Source organism: Carya illinoinensis, chromosome 11 (assembly GCF_018687715.1).
Source record: "Carya illinoinensis cultivar Pawnee chromosome 11, C.illinoinensisPawnee_v1, whole genome shotgun sequence".
NCBI classification, from domain to species: Eukaryota; Viridiplantae; Streptophyta; class Magnoliopsida; order Fagales; family Juglandaceae; genus Carya; species Carya illinoinensis.
In genome coordinates this window covers 6,038,301-6,055,401 of record NC_056762.1, presented here as the reverse complement: position 1 = coordinate 6,055,401, position 17,101 = coordinate 6,038,301, and the positions used below count along the sequence as shown (strand labels likewise).

Genomic DNA, 17,101 nt, shown 5'->3' with positions numbered 1-17,101 from the left:
GACATTAAACAAGGCATTTAGAAGCAAATGGTTCCATCTTCTTAATTGTTCTAAGGTTAGCTTTGAGACAGTCATATTTTGGTCCATCTGTGTGTAGTTTTGATTTGGTGTCGGTTTGAAACAAGGTAAAGTTGGTATCTAAGGGTTTGTCCATAGTCTTGCTTTTGTGCCATTATTTATTTGAAAATAGAAACTTGTTTTGAAAAACTGTCTTTGCTTCGAAAGACCCTTCCAAATCTAAGAGTCCGAGCTCTTAGGATTAACCTCAAGAAAGGATGAGTTTCTGAGGTATTTTTGGGTGAAGATCTGTTTCCAGAAACTTTTGTTATTAGTAATGAAAGACCAAGCCAGGTTAATGATTAATTAGAGTAGAAAAAGAGTAAGTTTATTTAAGCTTAAACCACCCATAAATTTTGGAGTCCAAATCTTGTCCCAAGCTTTTTAAGTGTATTTATGATTATTATAAGAATTGAAACCCTACCAAAATTTACCCAAAGAAGAATCTAATGTTTTTGTATCAGTTGAGGAAATGAGAATAGTTGACATGACATAGACGAGACTCTTGTATTCAGTTTTAGATATATCAAGCGTTGTGACAATTAATAAAAAAAAAAAATTACAACGACTAATAATTACTTGCATTAATGTTAATAGAAAGTTACACTTACAGCATTCATCACGTACACTATATTTTTTTATTTTTTCTTTTTCTTTCTTCCAATATATACATATACACACTTATTTCTTTTTTGGACGAGAAATAATAAACACCACATGCACAGGACCTACTATACAAATTAAATATGGAGAATACTTTTTTTTTTTTGTCATGGCGAGCACTTCCCATAGGTCGGTTCATTTTGCTGCCTGATCTTCCTCTTTCACTTTCACCTCATCATTTTCTTTCACATTCAGTTTCAATTCTCCATCTTTCTTCTTTGCCGCTTCTTCCTCTTTGAGTTTATCTTCTTCATCTTTCTTCTCTGCTGCTTTTTCCTTTGCTTCCTCAAGAGCCTGTATCAACTTCGATAGGCGTTTATTTGCATCATCTGATGAGGACTTTGGCATAAGGTTCTCTGCAACATCAGCAGGTGTGATATTCGTCTCCCCCATCAACCTCTGTATTGTGTCAAACATCGGATGCTTTTCAAGATCCAGGTAATTCTTTGCAAGCACTTTGAATGCTTCAAACTTGCAGTAAGAGAGCTCAATATGCGTATCCATTCTACCACTCCTTATGAGTGCAGGATCCAGCTTCTCCAGAAAATTTGTGGTAAAAATAATCAGCCTCTCTCCCCCACAAGCAGACCACAGTCCATCGATAACATTCAATAGCCCAGAAAGTGTGACCTTATTACTTTTCTCCTCTTTCTTGGGAATTTCGTTCACATCATCATCATCTGAAGATTTCTTTGTTTTACTCTTTCTTTGACCGGTAAGATCAAGTGAGCAGTCTATGTCCTCGATCACGAGGATGGACTTAGCAGTAGTTTCGATCAAAAGCTTTCGCAGCTCCGTGTTATCCTTCACTGCTGTGAGCTCGAGATCATAGACATCATAGCCCAACAGGTTTGCCATTGCTGCAATCATCGTTGACTTTCCTGTCCCAGGAGGGCCAAAGAGAAGATAACCCCTCTTCCATGGCTTCCCAATCTTTTCATAATAGTCCTTACTCTTGCTGAAAGTCAACAGGTCATCAACAATCTCTTGCTTCGTCTCTGGATCCAAACCGATTCTTTCAAAGTTAGCTGGATGCTCGAAAAAGATGCTACTCCACATGATGCCTCGGTTCATGAACCATGGCGACTTTTCATTAGGACAATTCGTGTAGAGCTTCCTCTGCCGATTCCTCACACCAATTTCCTTCCCTTCCTTCATAACATGCTCCAAATATGACTCAATGATTAGGTCACGGTATCTGTTATGAAACGTGAGCGTGTACGACATCGTGGTCTCCTCGTCACGATAGGAGAATCTTGATCTGTTGACTTCTTTCTTTGACGTCCACCAAATTTTGACACCGCGAAAATCATCCACCACGGTTTGATTAGGGCTGAGCAGAAATTTGAAAATCCGACTCCAGTTCCGACTCCATTCCGACTCCGACTCGTCGGAGTCGAAGTCGGAGTTTTTTCCCCCTGGAAGTCGGAGTCGGAGTCGGAGGTGGAGCTGTCCCGACTCTGACTCCGCTCCGATCCGACTCCGATACACCGACTTCGACTTCGATTAATCATCCGACTCCGACTCCGACTCCGACTCTGACTCTGACTCCGACTTCTACTCCGACTCCGACTCTGACTCCGCTCCGATCCGACTCCGATACACCGACTTCGACTTCGATTAATCATCCGACTCCGACTCCGACTCCGACTCTGACTCCGACTTTTACTCCGACTCCGACTGCTACTCCAACTCCGACTCCGATATTGTGCATATTTTATAAAAATATGTGTTATCAATATATTAACATCTAATAAATAATAATGTATAAACATTATAATGAATAATATAAGTTAATATAGTTAGTATAAGTTAATTTACATTATTAATTTACTATAAGTTACTATATAAGTTACTATAGCTTATTTTATATTTTACATTACTAGTTTACTATAAGTCAATATATAATATATAGTTATATTATATATAATATATAGTTATATTATATATAATATATAGTTATATATATACTATATATATTAAGGGCTTATATAGTATATAGTTACTATACTATGTATTTTTTATGCATTACTCGTATATATTTATATGTTTTATATAACTATACCTTATATAGTTAATTGACATTACTAATTTACTATAAGTTACTATATAAGTTACTATAGCTTATTTTATATTTTACAATTTACATTACTAGTTTACTATAAGTTAATATATAATATATAGTTATATTATATATAATTATAGATTATATATATACTATATATATATTAAGGGCTTATATAATATATAGTTACTATACTATTTATTTTTTATACATTAATCATATATATTTACATATAATATATAACTATACCTTATATAGTTAATTTACATTACTAATTATATATAAGTTACTATATAAGTTACTATATAAGTTACTATATATACTATATATAATATATATACTATAATATATAGTTATATATTAACTTACTAATTAACTATACTTATATAATATATATAGTTATACTTATATACTATAATATATATAGTTATATAATAACTTATTAATTAACTATACTTATCTAATATATATATATATAGTTATATTATATATAATAGTATAGTTATATTAGTTAATATATATAGTATTAAAACAAAATTATTATTTGATTTAGAGTTAAAAAAAACAAAAAACAAAACAAAAGGGGCTGAAAATACCAAAAGGGGCTGAAGTATAAAGTATTAACTATTAAGACTGGTTTTTAGAGTTAAAAAAGAAAAAGAAAAAAAAAAGAACCAAAAGGGGCCGAAAATACCAAAAGGGCTGAAGTATTAAGAAGTTAAGACCGGTTTTTAGAATTTTAAAAAAAAAAAAAAAAAAACCAAGACGGGCCAAAAATACCAAAAGCCCCCCCAACCCCCCCCCCCCCCCCCCCCCCCCCCCCCCCCCCGATACGGAAATAAAGTAACTTAGTTACTTAGGGTTTATACTCCAAGTCTCTAATCAAAAAGTTAGAAACGGCGCCCCAGCCTTCAACAACCCCAGCAGCTGCAGACTCCCTCAGCCCCAGCCTTCGACGCCCTCAGCCACCACGAAACCGTGTAGCTCCAGCCTCCAACGACTTCTCCGGTATCTCCTCTCTCTCTCTCTCTCTCTCTCTCTCTCTCTCTCTCTCTCTAGTATTTTATTCATGGATATGGGTTTTATTCATAGATATTGGTTGATTTATTTTTGATTTCTCTTTTAAATGCTATGGGTTTGGTTGTTGATTGTTGATTTGTTGCTTGGTTGTTGATTTTTGATTTCACTCTCTCTTTTATTTGCTATCGTGAGGCCGGCTAATACATGCTTTGGATTCCTTTCGGCTAAAAAAATCAAGATAAAGGATTAATTAATAATTAGTTTGTTAGATGATAGTAATAATTACATGAATATATAGAATAATATTAAGGGATTAAAGCTCAATTTCTTAAGCTTTTTAACCAAATTACATCGGCATTGCTAATATTCATTAGAAGAAACTTAAATCTCAAATTGTAAATCATTACCTTTCACACATCGCAGTGAAATCACAATATTTATTAGCACCTTATAATTACTTATCCAACGGACCAACACTCCTCCAGATATAAGCTCTAGAATTTAACATTAAGGGCTTTCAAGGTTCATTTTTTTTCTGAATATTTTTGTATTTTAAAGCCATAGGTGAATCCGGCTAGCTACTATAGTCTATGTCCACTAAATAAAGCATATTTTCGTTGGTGGCATATTTTGGTTAATTTACTTAAGTAATCTTTACATTAGTTCATGAATTTATTTTGTTTATATTTATCTTATTTTGTTGTGTTCTACAGTTCTAGTTATTAAATCATGGATATGGAAGGCACAAACACTCCTACATCCACAAGTGCATCTTGTCCTGGCATTCCACCCCCAGAATAGCCGATTGATATTCACATTCCAATAGTTGATGAGTCTAGCAGACCAATAGGCTCTTCGGTAGGCACTCCTAGTGCCTTTCATTCTACCCCTTGCCCTCCACCTGGTAGTAGAAATCCTAAGAATAAGTCTGAGGTATGGTCCCACTTCACAAGAGTGCCCGATTGTGATCCCGAAGAGCCTATAGCTACTTGTAACCATTGTCATAGGCAATGGAAATGCCATCCCAAAAGGCAAGGCACTTCGGCCATGAAAACACACATCCAACTTTGCCCCAAAAACCGTAAGAGTAAATTGAACAAGAGTCAAACTTTCTTGGTCCCGGAAGCAAGAAGTGAAGGAGGGGAAGGGGAGAAGACCTTAGGGATGGCCAAATATAATGAGAAAAAAATCCGAGCTACCCTTGCTAGGATGGTAATAGTGGATGAGCTACCATTTAGGTGTGTTGAGGGATAAGGGTTTCGGGAATTTGTTAAAGCCCTTGATCCAAAGTTTCTTATTCCTTCTCGATTTACCGTAATGCGTGACTGCATGAGGGTATTCTTGAGAGAGAAGGATAGTTTGAAGAAAATATTTTTGACCACCAAACTTAGAGTATGCTTGACTACCGACACTTGGACTTCTATCCAAAATATTAATTACATGTGTGTGACCGCTCAATTTATTAATAATAATTGGAAGTTGTATAAGTGGATCATTTTATTTATTCGGATTAGTGACCATAAGGGGGCAACGATTGGGAGGGAGTTGGAGGAGTGTATGCTTGATTGGGGCATTGACAAAATCCTCACAATTACAGTGGATAATGCTACCTCTAACGACTCCGCTATTAATTGGTTAAGAACAATGGAAATAGGAAGTGCGGATTATATTGCAACTCACGAATTTATTCACATGAGGTGTATGGCACACATTTTAAACCTTATTGTGAGTGAAGGTTTGAAAGATGTTGATGACTCAATTGTAAGGGTCCGAAATTTGATCAAGTATGTGAAGTCTTCTCCCCAAAGACTTGCCACTTTCAAGTCTTGTGTTGATAGATCAAAAGTTCAATGCTTTAGTTTTTTGACTCTTGACATACCTACTAGATGGAATTCGACTTTTCTTATGTTGGACGTGGCTGAGAAGTATAAAAAAGCCTTCCAACTTTTGCTTGATGAAAATCTCTACTCACGAGTTTATTTGTCTGAGGATGGACATGGGAGAAAGGGTCTAGGAGCTCCTGGGCCGGATGATTGGGAGACTATAAGAAACTTTTCGAAGTTTCTTCAAATATTTTATGGTGTTACATTGCGCATTTCTAGTACACTATATGTCACATCAAATAATTATGTCCAAGAGCTTATTGTCATTCATAAACACTTGAATAATTTTTGTGACAATAGTAATCGACGTTTGAGTTCAATGGCTTTCAGAATGAAGACAAAGTATAATAAGTATTGGGGTGATCTTGAAAAAATAAATCGGTTGTTGTTTATTGCTGCTATTCTTGATCCACGGTTCAAATTGGTTACTCAAGCATATTGGTTCAAGAAAACATTGGGTGAGGAGAAGGGTGAGGAATTTGTTGCACTCCTCAAGAGGGATATGGAATATTTGTATGAGGCATATGTAGAGTTTGGTGGTGGGTGCGTAACTGGTGCTAACAAAACTCAAAGCGATGAAGCTAGTGCATCAATGAGGAGTAGTAGTATTGTTACAGATTATGATCCCTTGGATTTTTTGAGGGAGTTCCATAAAGAGCATACAACATCCTTGATGGATTGTAAGTTGGAGTTAGAGCGGTATTTGTTGGAGAACATTGAGATTCCTACGGGGAGTTTCAATATTTTAATTTAGTGGAAAGTCAACTCCACCAAGTATCCAGTTCTTGCTCTAATGGCAAGAGATATCTTGGCCATTCCTATCACCACCGTTGCATCTGAGTCAGCATTTAGTACAGGAGGCCGTGTCCTGGATCCGTTTAGGAGCTCTTTGGCTCCTAAAACTGAAGAAGCTCTCGCGTGCTCGCAAAATTGGTTGAAGTCTACTCCCATATGCTTGAGTCAAAATTATTCTGAAGTCATTGATGATGCAGAGAGCTATAAGCTAGACTCAGGTAATGTATTAGAAAATTTTTTTAAGTTGTTATATGAGTTGATTTTAACAATTTGTAATATTAATTTCCTATACTTTAACATCTTAATGCAGAATTAGCCAATTCTATGGCCAGCATACTTCGTGAAGAGGATTGACAATCTTGTTTCTGGTATCTTATTTCAATTTTACTTTCTTTATTTTTATAAATTTATATGGTATCTTATTTCTTTACTAATTTTGTTCTTTTTTTTTCAGGCACAAGTTGAAAAATGACATTTTTTGGACCTTTGGTTATGTATTTTTAATTTTAGGTTTTAATTTTGGTTATGTATTTTTAATTTTATGTTTTAATTTTGGACCTTTGGTTATGTATTTGTAATTTTAAGTTTTAATTTTGGTTATGTATTTTTAATTTTAGGTTGTAATTTTGGACCTTTGGTTATGTATTTTTAATTTTAGGTTGTAATTTTGGTTATGTAATTTTAATGTGTGTATTTAGTTTTAATTTAGTTTTTAATTTTGGTTGCACATTTGAATTTAGTTTTATTTTTTATAGTGATAGATTTTGAATTTAGTTTTATTTTCTAATGTAATAATTTTGGTTAGATAAATTAGAAATGTCAAATTATATTTTTAAAAAAAATTGATATAGAAGCCCAAATCCAATTTGAGTTGCAAATTGTAAAATTGAAATGTTAATTGGATCAAAGAAAAAATTCTAAAAAAAAGCCCAATAAAAAAGGCCAACAAAAAGCCCAACTCCAACTCCGCTCTGACTTCGCTCCGACATGTCGGAGTCGGAGTCGGAATCGGAGTGGAGTGGGGTGTAAGCGGAGTCGGAGTCGGAGGTCGAATTCGGCCTCCGACAAAGTCAGAGTCGGAGTCGGAGGAGGCCAAATCCGACTCCAGTTGAATCGGTGCTCAGCCCTAGGTTTGATGCACATCTAGACTCAAAACCACTTTGCTGCTATCTTTTCCCAACTCAGCTTTGAGTCGTTTAGCGCTCTTGGGAGCTTTGTTGCTGAGGTAAGTCTCAACAGTCACTACAACAGATGGCACTGGAAAAGTGGAAAAATTCCCGCCAAATACATATACCAGCGATTACAAAATCGATGCATATTCGCTGGTACTATTCAGCCATTTCTGATATACTGCGGCGGAAACTAAAAAATCGCCGCTAAAACTAAAGGATTTCCCAGCGATTTTTGAATCGCTAGCAAAAGAATTTAAAAACAGAAAGTTATTTGCTAGCGACTACAAAATCGCTGCCAAATCCTTTGCCAGCGATTTTTGAATCGCTGGGAAAGGAATTTAAAAACAGAAAGTCATTTTCCAGCGATTAGAAAATCGTTGCCAAATCATTTCCCAGCGATTAAAAAATCGCTGGCAAAGGACTTTCGGTTATTAAATTCCTTTGCCAGCGATTTTTTATTCGCTGGAAAATGACTTTCGGTTATTAAATTTTTTTGGTAGCGATTCAAAAATCTCTGGCAAAGGATTTCCCAGCGATTATAAAATCGCTGGCAAAGACCTTTCGGTCATTAAATTCCTTTGGCAGCGATTCAAAAATCGCTGGCAAATGATTTCCCAGCGATTAAATGAGCGCCGCCATTAAATACCCTTTGCAGTTTTATCAGACTATTCCCTGCGACAAAATATTCTTTTTCGGTGACTTGGAATCGCCGCAAATAGTATTTATAAAAAACAAATTATTAATACAGGTGAACCTAGCCTAAAACATACATCCTTATCATACAATGCACAACAGTATACTATAAATGGCTAAACAACTTTATAGTCAAATGTACACAACTTTTTGACCTAAGAGAAAATAAAGGGCTAAACAAAACATGGGATGATTATATACACAATCTTCTCAAATTATAAAGGCCTAAAACAAAAATCGTTCATCTGGAAAGCTTTGAGGATTTTGAGAAACAAAGATTATAAGGTAGCAATTTGACTTTGAGGATTTGAAGGGGAAAAAACAACCCAAGTCTGTTAATTTTCATAGGATTGAAATCAACATAAATATATATATATATATATATAATATATATATATATATTGCTCTAAAATCAGCATTCAGTAATCCCAATTTATAGAGATAAAATAACATAGGATTAAAATCCAAAAATGAATAATCAAGCTTCCCAAACCATCCCAAGGAAAGTAGGCAAATCTTTCTTGAGTGAGAAACAGATGTGAACAATGTAACTTTAAACATGACCATTAACTAAAATTATTGAAAAGAAATCTTTAGGTAGTTGACAATTATAGGTTCTCAACCAATCTATCAAAAAAAAAAAAAAAAAATTGTAGGTTCTCAACCAATATAGTCAACTAAATTGTTCAGTATGATGCTTGCATAGTAAGGTGTACCTTAAGTGGCCTGAAAAGAATCTACTACTTTTATTGGACTTAATTCTGCTTTAACTCATTCATTGGACTTAATTCTTGCCTTTAACTCATTCATTGGACTTAATTCTGCTTTAAGTTTGAGTCCCCACATGCCCTAATATCATTATAAATTAACAGGCATGAAAAGAGATTAAATCAGAAAAAAAAAAAAAAAAAAAAAAAAAAAAAAAAAAAAGGTAATCTTGGCAACTGGCAAATACCTTATGATTCATGCCAAACAGAGAGTATATCACTAGAAGATATAAAACGACATTGACTCCAACAAATCAATAAATAAATCTATTAGTAAATTCCACTCTCAATCTACATTAAAACCAAAGTACTAATCTGAAACTAAACAAGAAAAAAAAGTTGTAAAACTCATGCTTTTCACCGTCAAAACTCACTACCCAGCTGATAAAAAGAACAGAAAAATAAAACATATATTTTCCCCAACTATTCAACATCCAGCTGAAAGGTCAAATATTGTTCATAAACAAAAACCAAAATATTATAAAGACAAAATATTCCATAAGAAGTTTGTTGCCAGTGTACTTCGAGAGCAAACCATGGATCAAAAACTGGGGATTTATAAACGAGAGAGAGAGAGAGAGAGAGAGAGAGAGAGAGAGAGAGAGAGAGAGAGAGAGAGAGAGAGAGAGAGAGAGGTAGTACCGAAGGAAGTGGGATGAAAACAGAGGTGCTTGCGAGGGGGTGCTAGCCAAGGGCGGCTGCGACGAAACCACAGAAGATGAAATCTAGAACCCAGCTTCCCAAAGAGAGACCAACGAGTGGAGAGAAGGCCGTGTGCAAACTGGGGTAGCCGATTGTAGGAATTGCAGGTTGCTGAAATTGGTGAACTAAAAATGGAAGGATAGAGAAGGGTGTGGGAAAATGGTCCAAAAGGTCACGATAGAGGAGTTGACGCCGGGAGAAAACACTGGAAAGGGTGGATTTGCAGGGTCTGAAAATGAAGGTTTTGGGAGAAAATTCATCGAGTAGTAGAAGGTTCACGCAGGGGAAATATCACGTTGGGGGGAAATAAAAGGCGCTTCGTCATTTTGGTGCCCCCAAAAAGTGAGATCCCGACGAAAAAATATTTGTTTCATTTTGCGACGCAATAAATCGCTGTAAAAGTAACTTAAATCGCTGTAAAAAAACATTTTAATGAAGATCCCGGGTCCAAGTGCAGATGTGATTTTAAACACGTGCAGCGATTTCAAAATCGACGCAAAAAGTTACTTGTTGCATCGATTTTATTTGCAGCGAATTTAAAATCATTGCAAAAATCCTAATTTCTTGTAGTGAGTTAAATAGGCATCGCTACGCTTGAACCAAAGTTTCGAGACATCAGAGAACGAAATATCAATGTAGGGATTAAAGTAGCTGGTGATTATGGTTGTATATTTGGTAAAGTATTGTCGAAGGCCGACAGGACAAATTTGTTCAAAGAATGGCCACAAAACCAGGATGCTGCCTACGGAAGTGGTCACTGATGTCCACAACATAGTCAGAGTTGTTGGCGACATTGTTGGATTTGTTTTTTTTTTTTTTTTTTTTAAGGGAGGGGGTGGGGGGTGGTAATTTAGAGGTTCGAGATCTTTTGAGGCTAGAAGGTTTTTCTAGGTACGCGTATATTGAGTATGTGTGGGAATCAATGGAAGTACAATAACTGGTTGGGGATGAAGAACTTCACGGACTTGGCAGTGTCAAATTTAAAGGCGGTTGTCTTGGATGGGAAGTAAAGTCTGGTCCCATTTGGTTGGAGGAGGACTCAGGGTCAACCGGCGGTCAATATATTTGTAAAAAAATACGTGTAGGAAAGGTAGGTTCTATGTTTCTTCGCATTCCAAACTTTGATCGAGCAATCTTCCATTTCCTTGTTGGAAACACGAGAGATTAAACAAAAGTAGCCGGTAAATTGGGTGGGGCCACATTTATATTTTTTTAACAAATTCATCGTGCCTAATTTTAGTTTGACTTGTCCTCGTCCCTCAAAATCATATTAAAATTAGAAAAATGATACGTGCAACCGGGCTGGCGTCCCCGCCGCAGCCACGCGGCCATGTGGAAAAATAGAACGACGTCGTTTTGTGTAACCCTAACCCTAAATCCTTTCCGGTTTCGCACCTTCCCCCATTTCATTCGAAATTTCCCCCCTTCGCCTCCCCCCTTCACCTCCCCCCTTTCCTAGGTTTCCCCCGTTCCCCCCTTGGATCTTCTTCTCCGAAATCGACCGGCCGAGAACCCCTCCCTTTACTTCTTTTTGGCTTTCCTTGCATGCTCCATCGATCTTATTCTCTGAAATCGACCGGCCGAGACCACCTCCTTTCCTTCTTTTTGGTTTCCCCCGTCCCTCCTTCGAGCTTCCTCTCCAAAATCGACGGTCGACCCCCTTCCATTTCTTTCTTTTTGGTTTCCCCCTTCCCCCCTTCGATCTTACTCTCCGAAATCGACCGACCGGCCGACCCTATCCCTTTTGCTTCTTTTTGGTTTCCCCCTTCCATCTTCCTCTCCAAAATCGGCATGGAAACCCGCACCTTCCTCTCCGAAATCGACCGACCCCCTTCCATGATTCCTTCCATTTTCCCCCTTCTTTTTGGTAGATCTATGATTTTGTAACATTCCCAAAAAAACCCTAACCACTGAAACCCAACCCCACGGCTTGACAGATACTGGTGTAACCCTAACCCTAACCACCATGTACAGAGGAGGTAAGTCGGTCACTTTTCTAGTTTGTTTTGGTTTTACTTTCTAGAATACATTTTATTTAGAAATTAAATTTGATGTTTCTATTTCTGATGGATTAGATGATTAAACATACAGTTACGTAATAAAATGTATTGCGATTGACAACTGGGTTAGGTATGCTTTCTGATACCTATTAGGTTATTCTTATTTTTGTGGGATTGACAACTGGGTTAGGTTATGATTTGGTTTGTTGCTGCTTTAGACGTTTTTAGGCGAATGGTATGACTTTCTGTTTGACACTTGACAGCTAGCAACTCTCTATGCAAACTGGGACAAGTTGCACGGATTAGAGGAATTGGATGGGGTTGGGCTGTGCTGTAATCTGGCTGTGCGTGTGTGGAAAATTTTATATATTTCTAATGTTAGGCATTTTACTACTAGAAATCAATTATCTCAGTGTCATTAATTTTTTTTTTATGGACTTTTTTGTCTCATATAAACACTAAGCACCAGAAGCAGTAAAGTTAGAAAAATTGGAGATTTTTAATACTACTAAAAGTCTGGTGGTATTGTTGGATGATTGATCTTTAGAAGTTACTTGAACTGTTAAATGTGTAAAAGCTTGTTAATGACTCATATTGTTCTCCTCCTGCATGTGGTATTTAAAAAACTGTGTTAATGACTCAATCAAAAGCTTGTTATTTCCATCAACAATATAAGGTTTGATGAAGTCATGACTCTTTGCGTGGCAAATGAAATTGGGGCATCGGCATAACTGATGGCTCTTGATACGAAATTGTTGAGGTGAGGACTCGCACAAGCTTGACACTGGGAATAAACCTGTTAGAAATTGCATTTCAAACTTTGAGTTGATAATTAATTCAGATTTATTATATCCTTTACCATTACTGATCTAGTTATTTTGTTTCACCTTAGAATGTCATCATCATTATCAACAACGTTTTCTCCATCATTTTCTAAACGCACAATGGGTCAAACATTGTGCTTTTGCAAGGTCGAGGCCACACTAAAATTCTCAAACACTACAAGGAATCCAAGACGACCCTTCTTAGGATGTCCAAACTACAACTCAGAGGTGAGTAAGTTCTTAGAATGTTAATGAATTTTTTTTCTATTAATGATTAATATGTTGTCATTTAACATATTAATGTATATGTCACAAATGATCAGGGATTACCATATTGCAAATTTTTCAAATGGGTAGATAGTAATGAAGAGAATGAGCTCGAACTTCGAGAAAAAGCCAATGAACTAGAACGGAAAGAGAAAGAACTGGAGAGGAAAGATAAAGAACTCGAGAAGAGACTCGAGTATCTCGAAAAAAGGGAGGCTGAGCTTGGTAAGAAATCGGATGACATTGAGAAAAGAGAGCTGTTGGTAGCGAATTTAAATGAGGAGGTCCGGAAGAAGGAGTTGGTGCTTGTGCTTCGTGAGGCCAAAATATCGCGTTCATGAACACTACTGCGGGTTTATTGGGCTTTTGCAGTCTTTGTTGCATGTTATAGCTTAGCATCTAAGTAATTTCTAGCTAGTGTTAGAAAACCTTTTTATATGGTCTTATTTTTTTGTATTCAAGCTGTGCTGTTTGTTGTTGCTATATGTAGATATATGTATCATCATATATGGTATATGTTGTAGAGTTGGACTCGGTTTGGATGAATTCCTGCACTTGGTTTGATGATGATGATAATGTTGTATGATGATGCAGGCCAAAATAGGTATTGTAACTTTGTTGTTCTATTGGACTCGATCTGGATGTAGCAGATTTGAATTGGAAACCCAGTTATTGCTATATGATGATGCTGTACAATTCTTGAAAACTCTTATGTGTTAGTTGTTGTTCTATTGCTATTTGAAATGGTGTTTCTATATGTACATGGTAATTAGACCAATCTAGATGCTTAGGTAGATGTACAATCACGGCAACAACATCCCATCAAAACACGTCCTGCACATCATTTAACTATGGACGTTCACGTTTAACAAATCACCAAAATTTATATAAGGATGCACATCATTCGGATGTCCTTCAACTAACGTCTTGCACACCTCTTTGCGTCTACCCAGAATGGCCAACTAACGTCCTGCACACCAAATCGTCTACCCTGCACATCATTGGTTTTGGACATCAAACAACACTTGAGTATAACATCCTGCATCATTAAGAATGACCATGAAATACAGAAATATTTTCCTAACATCCTGCACATATGGTCTTGTACATAAATGAGTGGAACACCTCGTGTATAAGTTCCTGCACATATGGTCTTATGTCCTACACATATGGTCTTAAATCGCCAATAAATTCCACAAAATTGCCAAACTATTCATTTTCTCCAAAAATAATTTGCTTAAATTAAAAAAATAATACATTTCATTCCGAAAATAATTTCCACAAAATCGCCAATAAATTCATTTACTCCAAAAATAAATTGCTTAAAAAAAAATAATACATTCATTCCGAAAATAATGTCCTAGGATCCACCAAACAATTTGAGAAAAATCCAGAAAATTACATTAAAGTCCACAAAATATTTATTGCTCTCGTGATCCATCCATCTCATATCCATCAATCCCATAGTGCAACGGTTGCGATCCAACCAACTGAAATTGCATCTATAAATAATAAAACCCAGTTAAAAATGACATATTGCATTTAATAGCATTAATATATCAATATAAATTCCTTATCCACTTACACTTTCTTGACTCTGAACCATTGTTTCTCGGACCTGAGTTCCACTTGGGTCAAAAGGTGTGCTTCCTGGAACAGCCTGGTGAGAAAATAAACACCAATGTCACCCAGCCATATCATTAGTAGTAACTAAATCTGTTAGTAATTGATTATTTATACCTGCACATGTCCAGCAAATGATATATCCATCTCTGAATCGCCAAATAAAGATCTTTTTGTGTCCAAGATGGGTGTATCTCCTTCATGTCGCTAATAATCAAATAAAAAATTAGAAAACACAATTATCTTTGCATGGTTCCAAAATAAATTAGCATTTCTTTACACAGAAAATAAATATACACCTCTTTGCGTTTCCCTTTTTCTTGAGCTTTCTTTGCTTTCGCTTTAACTTTCCGCATATCCTTCTCCATCCTGGATGCTCTCCTTAGAGATGGAGGTACCTTTCCCACGCATAACATGTGGACTGCGTATTTGCCCAGAACCCCCAACAGTACTTGTGCCCCTGCTGATATTGGAACATTGGAACCCGTTTGAGTCATGGATGAGAATTCTTGGTTGGCACGATACAAGTCAATCATTGCAAATAACTTAGCTTTTGCGTCCTGAGTATGCTCTTTCGTACCCGCGACAAGAGTAATCATCTGATAACAGATATTCAACAACTCTGAATGTCTATTAGAATATGCCCGTTGTTCCCCTGCATCAAAGCTACTGTGGATCAACGTGTATCGCCTCCTGATATCCTTTCTCCATCGATCTAAAATGTACATATCTGACAAAATTGTAATCTCGTGCAATCTAAAAACAGACAAAAGATGCCTACATAATATCCCCCTCATCTGGAATAATCCACAAGAACACTGAGTAGATGAATCTTTTTCACAAAACTCCACATAATACATAACCAGCTTAGCAAAGTCTGCCATATGGATTTCATCCTTTACCATATAGGTCTTTACTGCACCACCATCCTTATATAACTTAGGATTCATATCAATCATACCGGTCACTTGCTGTTGTACTTCCTTGAATTTAGAATTAGTGTACAAATCTTGAAACTTTTTCTCAATTGGAGATTTAGATATGCAGGGGATTGTGACACTAAATGAGTGGAAGTCCGCAGCATTTTCATTCTCAATTTTTTTTAATGCGTTATCAAACTGATCGACAAACTCCTTCAAGTTCGTCTTAGCATGAACATACCCATCAAAAAAGGCATTCATGCTCTCGCTCCGCTGCGTTGTACTCATTCCGACCCAAAAGCAGTCTTTTAAGAATGCTGGTACCCAATACTCACGCTCTACGTATAGACTTTACAACCACGCATTCTCATACAAATTGTACATGATAATTAACTGAGCCCAAGCCGTCTCAAACTCCTCAACACTTTGCCTGTCATACACACATTTCATCAATAAATTTTTCATCCCAATTTTGTAAGAAGCATAGGAGCTAAGCTTCTCGGGGACTTTCTTCAGTATATGCCACAAACAAAATCTATGTTGGGTATTTAGGAAAACAATTACTATTGCATTTTTCATCGCCCGATCTTGGTCAGTGATTATAACTTTGGGAGCTATACCATCCATACACTGCAACCAAGTTTGGAATAACCACACAAAGGTCTCCGTATCCTCACTAGAAATCAAACCGACTCCCAAGAGAATTGATTGCCCATGGTGGTTTACACCAACAAACGGTGCAAACGGCATCCCATATATATTCGTCAGATATGTGGTATCGAATGTCACCACATCACCGAAATATTGGTAAGCTGCTCTACTTCGAGGATCTGCCCAAAAGACATTCTTTAACCTCCCGTCATCATCTAAATCCATCAATGCAAAAAAAGCAGGATTTTTGTATTGCATTCTACAAAAATACTCTTGAAGTGCACCAGCACCACTTGCGCCAAGTCTTAGATGTCCTGCCTTGTCGATGTAATTACGACAATCCTTCTCCAAAAACGGAAGGTTCTCGAACCCGCCCGCGCCAACCACTAAAGAGTTAAAGCTTTTGTTCATTCGGACACCAGCCATATCATTTGTATCTAGAACTCTTTTTACGGCATCACTTACTTCTCTATTACATCGAAAAAACCTTGATTTTTTGGGACTAAGACCGTGGTTATGGATATTATGAACCGTAGTCAACCGAAGTTTTCCATCACATTTCAGGGCATTAATTTTTGCCTTACATTCCGTCTTTCCTGTCGGACATGGGTTGGCGACATTGACAGTTCTATCACGGGCCTTACCACCACGAGCACAAGCAAGGGTGACATACCTAACTGTGTCGTCTTCATCCCTCTCAGTCCTTTTTGTCATCACCCCAAACCCGCACTTCTTAGCATAAGATTTATAATAATTCACTAAATCTTCATGCGTATTAAACTCCATCCTCTTATTTGGCTCCTCAATCATATCATCACCATCATTGTCAACATTATGAGATATCCCAGCATTGCAATCCTTGTTTCCTTCTGCATTAGGTATATCCTCATTAGGTCTACATAGTCCATCAGTTTCCCCATCACCGGCACTGTTAGAATCTGACCCAACTAGTTCCCCTGCAGTGGAGCTGCTGGTATTCTCGAGAGGAGTTGGAGCCAT

At 36.8% G+C, this 17,101-nt stretch overlaps 3 protein-coding genes across 3 annotated transcripts; all 3 read right to left on the bottom strand.

The window, feature by feature from the left end:
- Positions 1-616: 616 nt before the first annotated feature.
- LOC122282151 (AAA-ATPase At3g28510-like) lies at positions 617-10,611 on the bottom strand. Its single transcript, XM_043094107.1, has 3 exons — positions 10,396-10,611; positions 7,621-7,726; positions 617-2,048 (listed from the first exon to the last, which is right to left on the bottom strand). The coding sequence occupies exons 1-3, from the start codon at positions 10,609-10,611 to the stop codon at positions 856-858; spliced, it is 1,515 nt and encodes a 504-aa protein (XP_042950041.1). The 3' UTR covers positions 617-855.
- A 3,100-nt stretch (positions 10,612-13,711) lies between these two features.
- On the bottom strand, positions 13,712-15,739 carry LOC122282150 (protein FAR-RED ELONGATED HYPOCOTYL 3-like). The gene is made up of 5 exons (XM_043094106.1): positions 14,831-15,739; positions 14,649-14,738; positions 14,494-14,568; positions 13,844-13,947; positions 13,712-13,742 (listed from the first exon to the last, which is right to left on the bottom strand). Exons 1-5 carry the CDS (start codon positions 15,737-15,739, stop codon positions 13,712-13,714), a joined length of 1,209 nt encoding a protein of 402 aa, XP_042950040.1.
- A 63-nt stretch (positions 15,740-15,802) lies between these two features.
- LOC122282149 (protein FAR-RED IMPAIRED RESPONSE 1-like) lies at positions 15,803-17,101 on the bottom strand. Its single transcript, XM_043094105.1, has one exon. The coding sequence runs from the start codon at positions 17,099-17,101 to the stop codon at positions 15,803-15,805; it is 1,299 nt and encodes a 432-aa protein (XP_042950039.1).